Source organism: Trematomus bernacchii, unplaced genomic scaffold (genome assembly GCF_902827165.1).
Source record: "Trematomus bernacchii unplaced genomic scaffold, fTreBer1.1, whole genome shotgun sequence".
In the NCBI taxonomy this organism is placed as follows: Eukaryota; Metazoa; Chordata; class Actinopteri; order Perciformes; family Nototheniidae; genus Trematomus; species Trematomus bernacchii.
The window spans coordinates 12,783,755-12,801,393 of record NW_022987705.1 but is presented as its reverse complement, the minus strand read 5'-3'; the positions used below and the strand labels follow the sequence as shown (position 1 = coordinate 12,801,393).

The 17,639-nt window shown below is 40.5% G+C and overlaps 1 protein-coding gene across 1 annotated transcript in view; it reads left to right on the top strand.

Annotated features, from left to right (window-relative positions):
- The first annotated feature begins 588 nt into the window (after window positions 1-588).
- Window positions 589-17,639, top strand: part of pdlim4 (PDZ and LIM domain 4) — a 41,347-nt gene continuing 24,296 nt past the window's right edge. Inside the window, exons 1-2 of the mRNA XM_034140071.1 lie at window positions 589-884; window positions 10,212-10,360. Coding sequence (XP_033995962.1) covers window positions 792-884; window positions 10,212-10,360 — 242 coding nt within the window. The 5' untranslated portion in view covers window positions 589-791. The remainder of the gene's footprint in view (window positions 885-10,211; window positions 10,361-17,639) is intronic.

The window sequence follows — 17,639 nt, the reverse complement described above, 5'->3', positions numbered from 1 at the left end:
TTGCTCTCAAAGTGCACCAGATTGATGCTTTTAACTTCAATATTTAAAAAAAAATCTTCCCGGGGGAGCATGCCCCCGGACCCCCCTAGAGGAAGTGAGGACCCCCCTGAGGTGTTAGGTCCACCCCCCCCCATAAAAATAGCACTTTACCACTGCACCCTCTCTAATCTCAGAAGCACCCTGAGTCATTTTGTTCTGGAACGGGGCCTGGCTTTGTGTCAAGAAGAGCCAGAAGAGCAGGAACTGAAAGAAAGTGACATGGAAGGAAAATCATGGAAACAGAGAAATGCATACACCACCCAACTGAGCAACTTGTGGAATATCTATAGTTACCCCCATTTAACAAGCGCTTCGAGATTTGTCTTGGCAGATGAGAAGCGCTATATAAATTAAATGTATTATTATTATTATTTATACTTGCACCGTTGAACAACAAGCTGCTTTTTGTGACTCACAGTTGAAATGTCGCAGCGATAGACAGTATATCGCAGCACACTGCAGGCTCGGTCCCCCCACCCACCTCTCCGGGCTCCATGCTCCGTCCCCTCCCACTCTGCAGACCGGCTGAAGGCGGGCATGTGGAGCCGTAATCACACGTCACAGGCGGCTTCGTTATTTAAACTTGAATCGAGAGGAGTGGAGGAAAGTTTTCTCAGACGGGACAGCGTTGCCTAGCAGCTGGGCAGAGGACTCTCTACTTCACCTTTTTGTTTCCCGTAGGCTAAAACCGAGGCACCGCGGATATTTCCCCTCTTTCTATCTGCTTGTCATCCACATCTTTATAGCCAAACATGAGCCAGACCGTGACACTAAAGGGACCCTCTCCCTGGGGTTTTCGCCTGGTGGGTGGACGGGATTTCAGCACACCGTTAACCATCTCCAGGGTAGGTAGTCTGTTGCTTCGCTGTGTATCCATTCATTGAGCCGTGTGCAAAGTGAAGATTGGCTAGACAAAACCATGATGACCATCCTGATTATAATCATTAAACCGACAATAAATAGTAAAAAAAGAAATGAAGGGAACGTTTAAGTGACTCTGTGAAGCTGGGATACTTTGCCAATAAATTATTCTTCAATAAGTGTTCGCCAAGGTCTATTATAGCAGTGTGCATGGGGCAGTATGAACAGGAGCTGACAGACGGTGCCGTCTAACTCCTGGCAGCTGAAGTTGCCAGTACAATTTAGTGAGTCATTGCAATTTGCCGACCATAGAGTAACATCTTTCACTATCCAAAGCGAGGGAGGAAAAAAAGCAATATGGTAGTATTGCCTCATAATTTGTCAATATGAAATAAATAAAATACCTTTTTTATATTGGTATTTAAAGTTATTTTTTCCAAAATGTCCCCTCTTTCAAAAAAGGATTATTGAAATGTTTGAACAGATGCAGGAAATGGCATTATAATAATAATACTAATAGTAATAATAATAATAATAATAATAGGCTACATTGGATTTTGATAGCGTTTTTCCTAGTGCTCAAAGACGCTACATACAAACAGAAACAGTAAAAAAGAAAACAAAAAATATAAACAGTCGTCCTTGAGAGATTTTTTTAAGGATTCAAGAGTGTTGGCCTTTCGGATCATGATTATTGTGTTATTTTGTTGATATTAGCTGGTAAAGTGTCACCTAGTAGCAGGGGCGGACTGGGACTAAAAATCAGCCCGGGAAACTCGACCGGCCGACCGGCCCAACTCGGGTACCGCTAGTCAATTGTCAACGGGGGGGGGCACTTCGGTACCGGCCCACTGGGAAAACTCCCGGTATTCCCAATGGCCAGTCCGCCCCTGCCTAGTAGTAAAGGTCGGGGTAGTGGTTTTCTTGAACTTTCATGACCCTCAGAATATGGGTCAGAAGCGAATATGCTGGCAGTAGCCAATAGTTCACCCCGGCCAGGGTAAACACAGCCCGGACCTGCTGCAGGGCTTGCAGAAGGAGAAAAGGGGGGGCTGCTGACATTTGTTTTTCATCAGAGCTCATTGGTGCTGCTGAGGGATTCCAGGTGTTGTGCTCAGCTGTACCACCAGCCCTAAACAGACCCTTTAACTACAGGGCCCTAGCACTTCAAACTAGACATGTCATTTCTCGATTTACGGCTGCCGATTAACGACTTTGAGAGAAGCAGACAAACCTTGAAGGTCACCTAAAGTGCTCTTTTCTCCAGAACCTATCCCTTTAAAGGAGTTTGTGAGGCAATGGTGAGGCATACTTTGACTCAGTGTCTCGCAGTGTGTCACTTGCTTGCTTAGTTGGCACCTTTGCTTCTTCAAATTCCCAGAAAGTTGCATTTTTGCAACTTTTGAAATGTCTATGGACAGATCACTCACTTCATGCTTGATCTTCATGTTTGAGTTTGTGACCTTGTGCACGGAGTAGAGTTTCCAACTGAGACCATGCTGAAGCCCAGAGTAATTTGGAAAAAATGAAAAATCTACACTGCAGGCTATTGCAGCTCTCTTGTGTTTCATGCTGAATTTGAAGTCAAAATGTTGCCAGCTTCAAGGCATCTCCGGTTTTGTGACGCATACCATCCTAACTGCTTTAATCATTTGGTCAGCATGCAAGTTGTGGTTTCAATTTGAGTGATTGAACAATTTCTGAATGTTGCTATTTCTTTGCATACTTGTATGACTGCCAATGTTGAAACCATGACATGCAAAGGGAAGTCCTTGCATTGTGAACATAGTATAACTTTGCGATAATGGCATCAGCGAGAATAATTACAGGTTACACTTTACAGACAGTTGCATAGCGAGAATGGCAATAAAAACCAATGCTGACATGGAATAGATGCTTGCAAAACGAAATAGGGGAGTTTTGACTAATCCCTAAATCTTGGCGTGACAATTAGAGAAGGAAGCAGCTGGTGAGATGCAAACATTCATCAAAATATGTAATATCAGCGGCATAAATTCACACAGTGATTTGGCAGTATGACCCAGAATTACCTCCCAAAGACTGTTCTCTCTACCAGCCATCCAGAGCAGTTCAGTGTCCAAATGATGTCACATGCTGCAGAAAAAACAGCTGACAACACAAAAAAAAAAAAATGTATTGGCCGAACTTAATAATTGTTTTATCCTGGGGTCTAATATGCTGGTTTACAGCAGTCAATAAATCACAATTATATTCATGGGGAAGTTATTAAAAAAAAGTAAAAATGGTGGGAAAGAATCCTCTTGCCTCACCATGGGAGCTGGTTGTATTCTAAGTTTGAGTCCTGGTGTGATTCATTGCTGCTGATGTACTGGAGTATCTCCTAAACTCGCTATTCATCACATGCTTGCTACATTCTTGCTGTACAGTGCATGCCCAAGACGGCAATTACAATGTGTTGAATGGTGACACAGAAAGAGAAACATGGAGGGAGAGAGTGTGTGTTTCAGAGAAGGATAGTTTATGTGGTAAACTTAAGTATCCAAAATGCCTCTTCAGGGAGACTTACATATCATGTAAACCTGCAAAACTCTGTGAAGGTTGTAACAGTGCCTGCTGCCTGTTTATGACTAGAGAAGGTAAGGTTTAAGACTGCAACGAAACACAAGACCTTCTCTTATTTTATGCGCTATCCTTACATCATTCCTCTACTTTGCACAGATCTCCTCCCCTATTCTTACATGTCCTTATATTAAAGCGAAGAAACACCTGCATCTTGGAGACAGTGAGAGTCGTAAATTCCAGTAAACAAGTTGTGATGGCAGCTGCTGCTTTTCCCCTTAAGGTGATAATGTTCCAGGATAAGCCCATTAGTCCCCTGCCAGCCCGTTAAGACTTTAGCCAGTTAATGACGTGTCTACTTGACTCTGGAAACATTTGCGCTGATACTGTGTGTGTGTGTTGTAAAAGGTGTTATGTGCATGAGACAGAACAAGTGGCAGAGAAACACAAACATAATAAAACCAATGATGTAGCGGCTAAAGCATTTCGAGAAGATACGCTGGATTTGTAAGGACGTGTCAAACCGACGTCTAGGCAGAAGGTGACGCAGGACACTTGTCCATCCTGACGATTGTCAAACAGTCATTTTATGGACATGGAAATTCACAACTGAGTGTTATGTAAATAAGGACCCGCGCCGTGCACAGAATCAATGTCCAGCTTCCCTTCTGACACCTTTTTGCTGTTCTTCCCTCTGTGTGGTCTGGCTGGTATGTCCATGCATGATGGGAAATGGTCTGTCACTTTTAGACTGTTAGTGCATTTAGAAGGTTGTTTCCGCAGGCAACATTCCTGCCATTTTTGTGACTTTCAATAATCATTAAATGTCAAAGAAAAGTTAAATGTGTCCATCCCAAACCCCAATAAGACATCTTCAGAGTGCTTGTTTTGTCCAATATCTTGTCCAAAACCCAAGTAAATAATGATATAAAGCAGAGAAAAGCATACATCTATAAATTGATGCTGTCCCAAATCAACTACTTTAATATCATTCATGAAAAGAAGCAAATCCCCACAATGAGAAACCGTTTGGCATTTTATATTGAAAAAGTAGTTTAATTATTAATCCATTATCTAATCTTAGAGGGCTTATTTTTCATAGAGTATCTGTTTTATTACACCTGTTGTAGCTTACTTTATCTTACTGCTATATATGGCTTTTTCTTTGTCCATCTTAACGGATCAAAGTCTAACCTCAGACAGGCAGATACCTTATCAGTGTAGGATGAACAGGGATTTATCTTAAAACAATTCCAATATGCCCATATAAACATCCAAGGGGTTATTCGTTTCTGTAGTTATTCCTCCTGTTCATACTGGCTGTAAAGATACCCCGTCTTACGTCATTTCAATGTAAAATGTCCTCACAGAAGTGTCCCTTTACCACAAGCTTAGTGAATTTGCGAACCTATCTTTTAAAAATCAAATACAAAGGAGAGATAGAGAGTCAGAGTAATGTAGAATCTGTGAAATCCTTGTCATGTCTCATACTATTCTGCTGCATATAGAACTTCTGGAATGTGTCAGAGTTTGAAGAAAGTCTTGTAATCCATATTTGCTAAGGGCATTGGAATCATAGGAACACATATTTTAGGTTGCATCAGCAGTAGTATAGTCAATGAACTCAGTGCCCCTTGTACCCTTTAATCTCCCTGTTTAACTTCTCCGAATACCAGAGACAGGACATGTGACCCAAAGCCACATGGGTTGTTTCTGTGACGCTGCTGGACATAATAGTATGCTTTAGGATTTTCTCCGGCAGCTCTTTACTCTAAGGCTAAAATTACAGATTCTACGAGCTGCTTCCCCACAGCCAAATGAGCAAAAGATAACATGGCACTCTCCAAGAATGTCCTGTTGTCAGTGAAGCGTTGGGGTTCCTGAAGCAGTATGGGCCCGAGAACAATGCAAAAAACCTTGGGTTGTTGCTGAGCTTTTCCTGCCCATCTTGTTATCTGATGTATGTAACTGAGTCTCTGTGATTGATGTAAACATGGAAGTGTGTGAGCGGTGCCGTGAAGACTATGGGCTGAAGGATTTGGAAGAAATTACAAATTGCGATAGTTTTGTTATGACTGTTTTTTGTTAAGCCTGTTGAACACGATTTGTAGGAATATATATCCCTGTAGCTCCACAATACTTCCCTCAAAATGGTATATTTACACATTTTTGGCCTTTTTACACATATTGTTCTTCCTGCGGTTTGGATATTGCACTAGTCAACTGTGGTTTTATAAGTATTGTAATAACAGTTTTCCAGATACACTTGCTTTTAGAGACCATTATGAAAAACAGCAAGTTCTTATTCTTTGTCTATTTATTACGTTAAGTTAAGCACCCTGCAGTTTGACAATTTCTTCTCTCGCCGAGGAAGTCAGTTTTGATTAATGTGCTTTTTCTTGTGAGCTTTCATGCCAGCGTAGCATAGACTGCCAAGGATCTAAAACATGGTTCTTGGAAGGCTCTTATAATCATGCCAAACATATTGAAGCATGACATGGTGAGAAAGACTTACAGGAAACTCCTCCAGGAAAGCAGATCCCACATGCAAGAAACAGTTAGAATTAAAGGGATGACATCACACTTTTTGATGAGTAATATCATGCTCTTTCTGGACATTCACAAATGGATTACAGACTAATTAATTTCCAGTGAATCTCCCATTCTCATTTAACCCCACATAGTTAATTTTCAGCCGTTTGTTGCTTATTGGTCTTGGCAGGTTCTGCTTCTTTGTTTCAGTGTGGTAATCATACACCAGTCAGAACCTCACACCCTGGGCTGTGTAATGGCTTTCCACAGCGTCACCAAGGTCATATCCATGGTTATGGTTATCGCAGGTTCAACAAGCAAACAAAGGCTCTTGACACATTGCCAGCAATTATTCTCTGTGTTACTGAGACTCAGTGCTCCCGCCCAGCATTAGCTTCTCTGTGGGATTCACATGCATGAGGAAAAGATTGGAAGTGATGTTTTTTTTCACAGCTTTATGAATTTTTCTAGAATTACAAGAGTTTATAATTATCTAATTTTAAAGTGACTGTGGTCATTTTAATATGTGTATGCAGACCAGAAGCTGGGAGTTTTGCCATCCTGCGTCAAACTGTGTAACTATTAAAGTCAAGAACCTCCAAAATTAGATTTGTCATCGATTTCAGCCAGGATGATGATACAAGAGAATACTTTACGGCATAAATGTTAATGCATCACGTATAGTGCTATACACTATAACCTTCACACACCTTCATTATTTTCTTTGCGGTCTCTCGTTCATGCTCAAACAGAAAAACATGAGCGCCCACAGTGAAACCACACTGTAGCACACACTCAGGCCTCAGCGTGCCACAGGATGAATCTTTGTGACATGAGGCTGTCATTTGCTAACCGCGCTATCTGTTAGCAATTAACTTTGTCACTGCATGTGGAGCAGCCCCCTTATGGAAACTGTGTGTCTGTTTGGATTGCCCAACAACCAGTAAAGTTGCTTTCCACACCATCACCATTAAATCCTTCTTGGTCTTGATTTGATGTGACCTCATCACAAATGAGCACCATTTTTCACCATTGCAACTTTTATAGTGTCAGAGAAACAAAGAACATCCCTTTTTGTTGTTTTGATCAAATTCCACAAATATCTGCTGCAAAAAAAGTGGTCTAGCAGGTGAAAATGGAATTGATTTCATACCAAACGATCTCATATGAAGTTGCTATTTCCAGCAAAGTTTGATCATTTTGTTGAATTTATTGTCTTTGTGTTCCCCTTCCACACCCATAGTGGTTTAGAAACCACTTCACAATTATTCACCAAAGTTTCAGTTCCATCTTCTGTCTCTGCCAAGATAACACTGGATAAGTCCTTAACAGACTTCATCTGTTATTTTTGACTTGTACTGTCATTATATCCAACAACATGAAGAGAGTAGAAGTGAATCACTCAGGTGTTGTTACCAATTGTTTCATGTATGAAGACTAAAATAAAAATGTTTGTGTGGTATTTAAAGCCACTTGCCCATGCTATAGAGTAAAACATACTGAAGATCTCTGAGTTAAACCATTACATCACTTTACATCTGCAGTGTATATATAGCAGATTATAATTATGTGGAGCACGTAACTCTGCTTACTTACATTTCCTTGCAGGCAGGAATGCTTTGTCCTCTAGTGACGACCTCAGTCTTGCCATTGTAGCACTTTGCATACCATTGAATGTGTGTATGAGTGTGTGTGGGTGTGTGTGTTAGTGTGTGTGTGATTCATGCACTACTCATGGTCTGACCCTGAGGTGGCATAACTCACTCTTGCTTGTATGTGTTTTGGGGGTGCATGAACTTCGGTCCACTATGACACAGCCCAGGCACAAACCCAAGACACACACACACACACACACACACACACACACACACACACACACACACACACACACACACACACACACACACACACACACACACACACACACACACACACACACACACACACACACACACACACACACACATACCACATCATAAATGCGTTCTCACCAGGGAGGTTGTGCAGATTAGTTTGGGGTAAACTATAACCTCTAGTTAGTGAATGTCAACAATGGAACTGAATCTGTTACATTTATACTTTTGTCTTTTTAAAAGACTCCATCTGTAATTTTCCTTACAATAATTCCTGCTCAATATTGTGGTTTATGTTCGATTTCCAACATTGCATCGCATCAATAAAGTTACTTTACTTTCTCCGTAATTCAAGTACACATTACACATTTCCCACAAGGCCCCTGACCTCTGAGTTTACCGGAACTGAGTCAGGGACATTTGGGCGGTCAGAGGCTGTAAATTAGGAATTCCACATCTGAACCACACGACTCAGCTATTAGTGCTTGATGGAGCGTGAACTTGTGTGCCTTTGCTCTTAAAATACTCTTCCCAAGTTAGCAAAGCTGCTTGTCTTGCACACACTGATCTTTTTCTCTCTTTCTGGGTGCTGTTTATCATTCCAGGCAATCATATCCTAATTTATCTAAGATTACTTATGTCTGTAAGAGAAGTACGTTTTCCAAAAACAATACATCTCAATGCACAGCTCTCTCTTTGGCATGTTACAAAGTGCTGGAATCCATCCTACGTTGTTAGGATCTTTGAGATTTTTTGTTTTTGTTGTATCTGTTTCTCAATTAAACAATTCATGTGTCGAACAAAATATTAATCTACAACTACAATAATCAAGTCATCAATATTTTAAAGCAGAAAATGTGCCAGCTTTTCATTTGGATTATTTTCTGGGTTTTTTCTGTATTTTACAATCAAAAATTAGTTTTTCTTGATTGTTGGAAAAAAGCAATCTTAAAATCTTAAAATATCAATTTTTTTTACCATTATATAAACAATATGATTAATCAAGTAAATAATCAGAACTTTATTTGATTCATTCGATAAGGAAAATAGTTGTTGCTGTTCTTGTAGGTGCTTCTCTTGTCTTTGCAATTTCAGCCAGGTACTCTTGCCAGCTGCCGACAGCTGTTGCCGCTGCTAGATTTATAAATCTTACTCAAGGCATTGTAAACAGGAAATGAATACTGAGTAACTATTGTGCTTTTTCAATTTGCAACAGAGAAGCCAATCAAACTCTTAGTTAGGCGGTAGTAAAATGTCATAGACTATTGCTTAAAATTCCTCCTAAAAACAATGTGACTACAGCAATTGCATCCAGCTGCCGAAAATCTCCTCACTTTAAATTGTGAAGAAATAATACGGAAATGGAATATGGAAAACGAATCCACGTCATAGCTTCACAGCACATTGAGTGTACAGAGAAGAACGATGACTTGATGACAAATGTTGGCATTTTATTACATTTGAGTTTTTTTGCTGTCAGAGTATCCTTCTTTGCAGCTTGCTGCCATACGGTATGATCGGGACTGTTTCACTGTGGATATCTTGGTGTGACAATGGAAGATTTGATGGGTCTTTTCACGTTATTTGTGTCAGCCAAAACCAACTATCAGAGGCAGGCCTGGAAATAGCCACGACATTTGTGTGTGTAATAATGGAAAATTGTTATCAGATGTTGCTTAGTGTGCGGGTATGTGTGTGTTCCCGTATTACCAGTTCCTACTCCCGCCTTTGCCTTATTTGATGGCTTTAAATGTCCACAGACTTTTGAGTGGGTTTCTGGAATAAGAAATCACAGAAAGAAACCTGCTTACTGTCCAGGGGCTCAAACATAATCTTCCAAATTAAAGCGATGTGGACTTATGCATCAATACAGGCCAAGTGAGAAATCAGAGAAAGCTTAAAGAACTTATTGAGCAAATGTTTGTAAATTAATCTAACATTACACAGAGACAGGTTCAAAGTTCCTTCGTGCAAACTCTGTTAGCTTACTTAAATATCCACCAGAGATTCAGGCTGATGCAATTGCTGAGTGAACGCAAATCGTTTTTTACTGAATTTCAAAGACCAGGCGTGTAAAAAAAGTTCCAGTTCTTTCCAGACATTTCACCGCCTTCAAACTCTGAGTGGCTTCACACTTCTGAGTGTCGCTCGCTGCTGGCTTTTGAAAATGTAAACCTAGAGTGCTGCCCAAGGCAATATCACATAAATCAAAAGAGAGCTGCTTTATGTTGTATTTGGCCTCTGTGTTGACACTCCCACGCTAATACTCTTTTCTTGTTTTTCTTTCTTCCTGACAGTTTGACACCACTTATAACGGCTCTTTCTTTTTCTTTTTCTTGGGTGTGCTTGGATTGCTGTGCGTGTGTGTGTGAATGATTCCTGTAGGTAACACCAGGCAGCAAGGCGGCCCAGGGCGACCTGTGTCCAGGCGACACCATCTTGGCCATCAATGGCGACAGCACGGAGCTCATGTCACACATGGAGGCTCAGAACAGGATCAAAACCTGCACTCAGCAGCTCACACTCGATATCAGGTAACACAAGACTGTCCTTAGAGAGCATTAGTCATCTGATGAAACCCTTATACCAACCTACATAATGTGTAGATTTCATCATGATGTTGCTGTTGTACCACAAACCCCCTTATGCTGGCAGTAGACATGGATCCATATAGGCGCAAAAAGCTTCTACTTTAAACCTCAGTTTGAATCATAATGATCAACATCTTTTTTTTTGTTGACCTTATACTGTAGGGGAGTTCAACAGATTTTTACACATTTGGGTCTTTTTAAAATTATTTTAAAGCACTTATAAATCCTTTTTTTGCCGTTTGAAACACCTCTGAGCTCAGGGCTACAATAGCCGCTGTTTCCATTACACAATTAAATTGTCTGAACTGCCTGCATTGCATTGTGGGTAAATAATATTTAACATGAACAAATAATGTGTGGAGTAAAAATCTGAACTGACAATGCTCCCACAGTCAATTGTTGTAATAATCATACGGAAGGCCACACACATACCAATAATGATGATGTATTTAGTTTACTATGTGACAAGCATATAGTCTACTGTATGTCTAATGTAATTGCTTGCAGACGTGTAATTTAGAGGTGTTTGCTTCTTTAGAATATGTGACAAACTGTACATGAAGCCAGTTTTCCACAGATGAAGACTGATGGGAATTTTGACGTTCAGAATAATTGGAAATCAGTAAATGATTCCAACATTAGTCACTGAGTCAATGGTCGTCCCTTTTTTGGCAGGAGTGGCTGCTTTTGGTTTTAGTTTTTAAGCTCATTAACTGCAATTTTTGGGAAAAACGTTTTTGTGACCAAGGTGATTTACTGCCTGTGGTCCAGGAGCACATTGTTTCTATTTCGGGTCGATTGCTCAGCTTGGTACAGTGGAGTCATACGGACAGATGACAGGTTTACGACGGTTTAAAGGATTGACTCTCTGCTCCTATAGAGCGCTGTCAAAGTAAATGAGGCTTGCGCATACAGTGAGTCACACAGTGACCTTTTGAAATGGACTTCACAGGTCGATGTTGCTCATTTTGCCAGGACATGAGGCTGGAAAATTAACTCCTCAATATATAGGCTATGTAAGGATGGATGATTCGGCCTAAAGCGAAGGACAGAAGCAACATGTTTCTGTCAACATAGCACAGAGGAAATCATCCATCTAAACAGTTAATGACAGAGAGAGGGGAGGGGGGATAACCAAGGAAAAACTGAAATGTCAGTTGCTTCCCACATTTCTATTAGATGATTAGTGTAGCCAGCCTACTGGAAAGTGCAGAGCAAATCTGGCAACCTCTGAATCCCGTCCTCTCAGATGAAGAACACTGTGTGGTTTAGCCAAATGGTGCCTCAGCTCTCTCCTTTTAGGGCAGCAGACAACACAGTCTCTTTCCTGTAACGGTTAGGAGCACCATGTTGACTTGCAGATGCGGTGGAAATAAGAATGAATCCCGGAGTAATCTGACCTGTCGGATAAGCAAAGATTCACACATGCTGCAGGAACCTACATTCAGACAGAGAAGCACTTTTCTCTCTCTCCTTTCTTTCCACTGTGTTTGTGCTTTATAGTATGCATGCACTCTAGCATGCAACAGACGTCCCGTTCCCCACAGACTGTAGTAGAAGCCATCCATCCATATATCAAGCTGAGCGTTAAGTGGTTTATCCACATAGGGATGGTTAATTTATTTAAGGATACATAAAGTAGTATTCAGCGCAAAGACTGGGGAAGCTCTTCTGCAGCTGCATGACCACGAAAAAAGGAACTCCCTCACTTAACCCCTTGCACCTTAACTTCGGCTTCAATCTTCCTTTAAGAAGTCAAAATTGTTGGAGACATTACAGCATGTAATTTAGTGTGATTAAATAAAATAACCACAAGTAAACCACCAGGCAGTCATGTTGTTCATCAACCCCCCTTAATTTTCCATCGAAACTGATGAGATAGCAACACAGCAGACGCAAAACAAGGTTATCTGCTGGTATGTGACCTTTCCACAGTTTATTGCTTGAATAATTACAGTCTGAACTGCCCTGCCGCTGGACAGGAGCAGGGTAAGGCGTGTCTGAGAGATAGGCATGCACCTTTGGCTCCAGAGCGCTGAGCTGAAATGAACTGCTGGTGAAGGGCAGGGCAACAGGGGTTCAAGGAGAAGAAAAACAAGACTTTAAAAAATGGATATGACGTTTTAGGCTAGCAGACAGATAGGAGTTGAATAAAGGCATGGCTTGAAGGTGTGGATTATGAGAAAAGACAAAAACAACAATGGTGGAAAGAGAGCAAGACAAAGAGAGGTCGAAGCCAAATAGAGGAACGGTGAACCAGAGTGACTAAGTGAGAAATCCACATGGCCTCTTCTCTGCCTCGACTGCTGGTTTACTGCCAACATTTTCTGCTGGGTACATTGCTGTCAATTCAATTACCCAGACAACACAGTGAAGCAATAGTTGAATTTCTTTCCCTGAGATAGGGGACTTGCGTCACCACACGTTTTGAAATAAAGTGAATATTAATAGAATATTCCTACTGGACACTATGAAAACACAAGATAAAGAAACAAGACTTTCTCACACACACTTCAAGTCAAATATACATTTCAGGCTGTGTATAGGTTCAATCTCATTCCAATTCTGTTCAATCCATAGCCTGGGGATTAAAGTGTTACATTGGGTGTCTTTAACATCCAGTGTGAGGTAGCTTTTGCCAGGAAAAAAGCTGCACAGGAAGTTGAGATAATAAACGGCAACGGTCACTATGACAAGGCAGACAAACAAAAGCCACCCTAATAACCTCAACCTTCACCAACAGGATAAAATAGGTCATGGTTTTGGCCTCGACATATTAACCACTAAAACACGATTCAAATATTGAAATAAAAACGGCTCAATACAAAGCAACTCTAAGGTAGGTTTTCACATTTTCAAAACCTTGAAAATGTTCCCTCATTAAGGCAGTATGTTCTCCATTTAAACATTAAAATCCATAGAATGGGGATCTCCTATTCGTTTGAAAAATATGAGTACTTAGGTTATTTATTGAAGGAGATTGGTTTTATTGGAAACCCCCTTCAGTTATATAATTGAGGATTGTTATATTGCAACCATTGATTCTGTAGTAAACTAAAAGAGAAAAAAAGTTGGGAGTGACTCAAAGAACTCATGTTGACTCACTAGAAAATAATATTTTAGAGGTCACCACTTCTCAGCCCTCCATTAAAAGCGTAGGCCATAAAGTACTCGAAACAGACGCAGAGTCGTAGAGGGAGAAACGGGAGACCTATAATTTTGTGTTGCTGCCGATAGACAAATATATGAGTCTACACGTCTGCTGAGAACCAAAATTACAGTATACTGGATGCATTTGAGCTTGAGGTCTTGTATAACACAAGAATGTTCCTTTGTAATGTCTTTGCATTTATTACTTCACAACCCCCATTTTTCATAACTCCTATTACCGGGCATTTTGAAAAGTGCTCCACATCTGAAGTTGGTGCCCAAGGAAGCTCTTGAAAGCTACATTTGAAAAAAAGAAGCTTCATTAAAATTCAGCCCTGCAGCTGTAGTTTTTTCCCCATGAATGCGGTCATTTGAGGAACATTTCACCTTACAAATTCTCATATACTGTCATAAATGTCAGTTCTCCCGGATTTTCTTCTTTTGTGTAATTTACAGGCAATTATATCTACTGACTTTGATGTTGCCTGTCCTTTCCTTCTTGCGCCACTATGATGTTGACTTTTGTGGTTATTACATGCAAAACAAAGGACATTTAGTTCTCAAAGACAATTCTTCCAAAATAAATTAACTTATTTTGCGTTGGTGTTCCTTCCATGATTATAGAGAGGTCTCTATCTGCCACCAGAGTTCAGTTTTGTTGACATTTTGCTGGCAAAGAAGGCCATAGCAAATGATTGTATCATAGTCAGACTTTCATCTATCCATGTACCGCCAAAGAAGACAATTGATGCAGAAAATGGAAAGTATGGTACATTAAACAATGACTTGTATTCTTGGTCTTTAAATACAGCAACCAAGTTACGAGAAAGATTAGAAGATAAAGGAAACGCGTTAATTGGGGAAAAAACAGAGAAAGAAAGACAAGGAGAGGCAAACAGAAAATAATTGCTCTGAGTTCACCGCCGCTTTACCACAGCTTTCCATTTCCATCAGGCCTTTCTACTGATCCAGGCCTGTCAACGCTCCACTGTGAGGTGAAACACCCTTGCTAGTGTCTGTAAGTTCTTGGCTTCAGTTATTAAATAGAGCTGTGTCATCTCGCTGAGAAGGAAAAATGTCCGCCACCCCCACCACAGACACGTACACTATCCAAGTTCACTGTAATGTCAGAGGACCCGGACAGACACACAATGGACTGTGTCATGTCTGCTTTGCTTGGCCTTTATTTACTCGGACCTAAACTTAGTCTTTGAGCATGTGAACCAGCTGTGGTAGAAACCTTTTCTCCCCTATTTCCTCCTTGTTGTTCTTTTCATGCTCATCCTTTGATTTCTCCATCAACCATTCTTCCATGATTTCTCCAAACCTAATTCCTTCACTAATGCATAATGTCTTTTTTTATATCTCCCTTCATCTCGTTCTCTTCCAACCTGCCTTCACCTCCCTGCTGTTTCCCTACGTTTGCCAGAGTCTATTGGAGAAGGCCATGTGGTTTAGAGGCCTGAGAGACAGATGATGGCGGTTTGGATGTGTTTCCACCGCTGGTCAGGCAGTTCGGAAAGCATCATGCTGGGGTGGCAAGTTAAATGTGCTGAGAAATGAGTGATGTTGCCTGAGCTGTGTGTGTTACTCTGGCTGTGTGTCTTGTTCATGTGAAGGAAGGACACCCTGCTGTGTTTGTTTCAGTTTAACTCACTGTTGAAAGGAACATTTAGGATTAGCTTCAGGTCAGATGGAGATGCAGATGGTTATAGTTAAAAGGACCAGTTCACCCCAAATAACACAGAAACATGTTAAAACATACATATAGTTTTGCTGCTAATCCAGTTATTGGAGTCATTTGTGCCACTCAAAACAATGACAATGACATTTAGAAAAAAGCAGCTTTCAGAAACTAATTCCTGGTTAGTCGGGATAGGACCTTTTTGCATCGAAATGTATGCTTTCTACTGAAAAAAAATGCACGCGAAAAAATATACATGAACATCCATTTTATTGGGGCCACAGAAGAACAAGAACATTTTAATAGGAAACTAGCCGTTTTTGTGTTTAAAGCAACATTTGCATTAGGTAATTTGGATTTAGATGAAGCATTACGAATCATAGCAAAACAAAGGCAGAGCATAATGTGAAATCAGAGAAAACAAGCCGAGAAAAGACCTCTGAAGACTTGCCCCTGCTGCCTTTCTTTGCCTCTCAGACCTGTGACTCACAGTTGAGGAATTATGCACGAGGCTGCATGGGACCAAAGGAACACAGGACTCCAGCTGCGATGAAGACAAAAAGAAATACACACACTCACAGCGCTCCACTACAAGCTTCGCTGGATTCCCCTTCATCATCCCTTCATCGCATCATTCCTCTCACGCTCTCCCAAGGTCTCTTTTGTTTGTGGTGAACCATCAATAGAGTTTGAGAGCCTGTGAGGATGGGGGAGACCACAAACCTCCCTCATGCTCACTTGCATCGATCTTGTCATTTCCCAGATGGCGATCTTTTCAAGTGACACCCCAAAAGTCTTCAGATCAGACCCCCATCCTCTTTAAAAGGAGGTTGTCTACCTTCACTCTCAGGGGAGAAAACATTTAGACTCTTCTCACATAACAAAATAACAAAAGAACTCCTCCAGTGTTGGTAACGTATCATAGAAAACCATATTTTTTCTGATGGGTTTTACAGAGCGAGGCATCGGGGCAAGACTCTTCGGTGAACCCTGAAATGTTCAGTGATCAGCCGCATCTTAATTTGAGGGCATTTTGTTTTATAGCCTTCTCTCATGCTCCTCCTCGAACATGGTGATCCTCTGCTGCCAAAGTAAACTCGTCCACTTTAAAAACCAGATATCCCCGATCAGGAAATTAAACCTGACGGGGGGAGGTCAGGCAAGGGAAAATATGACCATAGGAAAGAATAGGAAAGTGGTTGTGATGACCTGAGACTTTCTATTTTCTCTTCCGTCTCTGCATGTGTTTGATTTTGTCTATTTTCCTATTCTTATTCAGACTTCTTACATTGGTAGTTTTTTTCCTTTCTTTTTATAATCCTAACAGTACTTTTATGGCCAATATTACGTGATCTTTTAAATCATGTCCTTGCTCTTTGAAGTTCCTTATGATGATAACTGTGACCATTTGAAAACAAAAACCAAGTAACTTAACAAAATGAGAACATGTGGATCTATATTTCAGAAGCGTGTGGTCTCTGAGTTGTCTTTGTCTTCCAATTTTCTTTCCATTTATCTGTATTCAACAATGTTCAAATCTGAACTATACAGTTCAAAGCAGATGCTGGATGAAAATCAAAGGCAACACTTTAGGAATGAGCCTGGAACTACTCATTCCTATCCTATTTATCATTTTGAAAATGTATTAAGAAAGTGCACCTAAACAGAGGAGGTAGAAGTAAATATGGGAAATTGATCATTCAATTCAAAAAAAGCTAGGAGGGTGTTTTATGGTTCAGGCTCGATTTTCACCTTGGATCTTATAAAAAAAAAAACAGACGGAGGAAATAAAAAAGCAAAGAAGAGAAGAAAAAAAATGAGTGATAATCCACGGGTTGATGAATGTAAAGCAACAGCTGGATCCTGATTCCTCACATACTGACTCAATACGTAACAACACGCTAAAGCGGTAAACAAAAAAACAATACAGTTCATTGTCCTTATCCAAAATGGTGTGCAAGAAAATGTTTCTTTGCTGTACTAATGCTACATTACATTTAAAATACTTGATTATGTCCATTGCTCAATATTTGACATCCAGTTGTAAACATGAAGCCTTATAACTGAAATCGCAGCCAAGAGGCTTAGCAGTCACGTAGCAAGTGGAATTAATCATAACAACATTACTGACATCCCTCTTCAGAATGACCTAATGAATGCAACAGTGTAACACCGTAAATCCCAAGCTGGTCTGCCTCTCACAGTTTCCACCTATGCGTAGCCATTTAAATCTCCATTTAGAGGGATGAATGCAAAAATTCCATGTTTTCTGTTTCGCACTTCTGAAATGTCAATTCAAATAGGCCATTTAATACTGAGCATTTACTCGTTTCAATGGGCTGTTTGTGCGGTAACCATCGAAACCAAACAATCTGAGAACATGTCGGC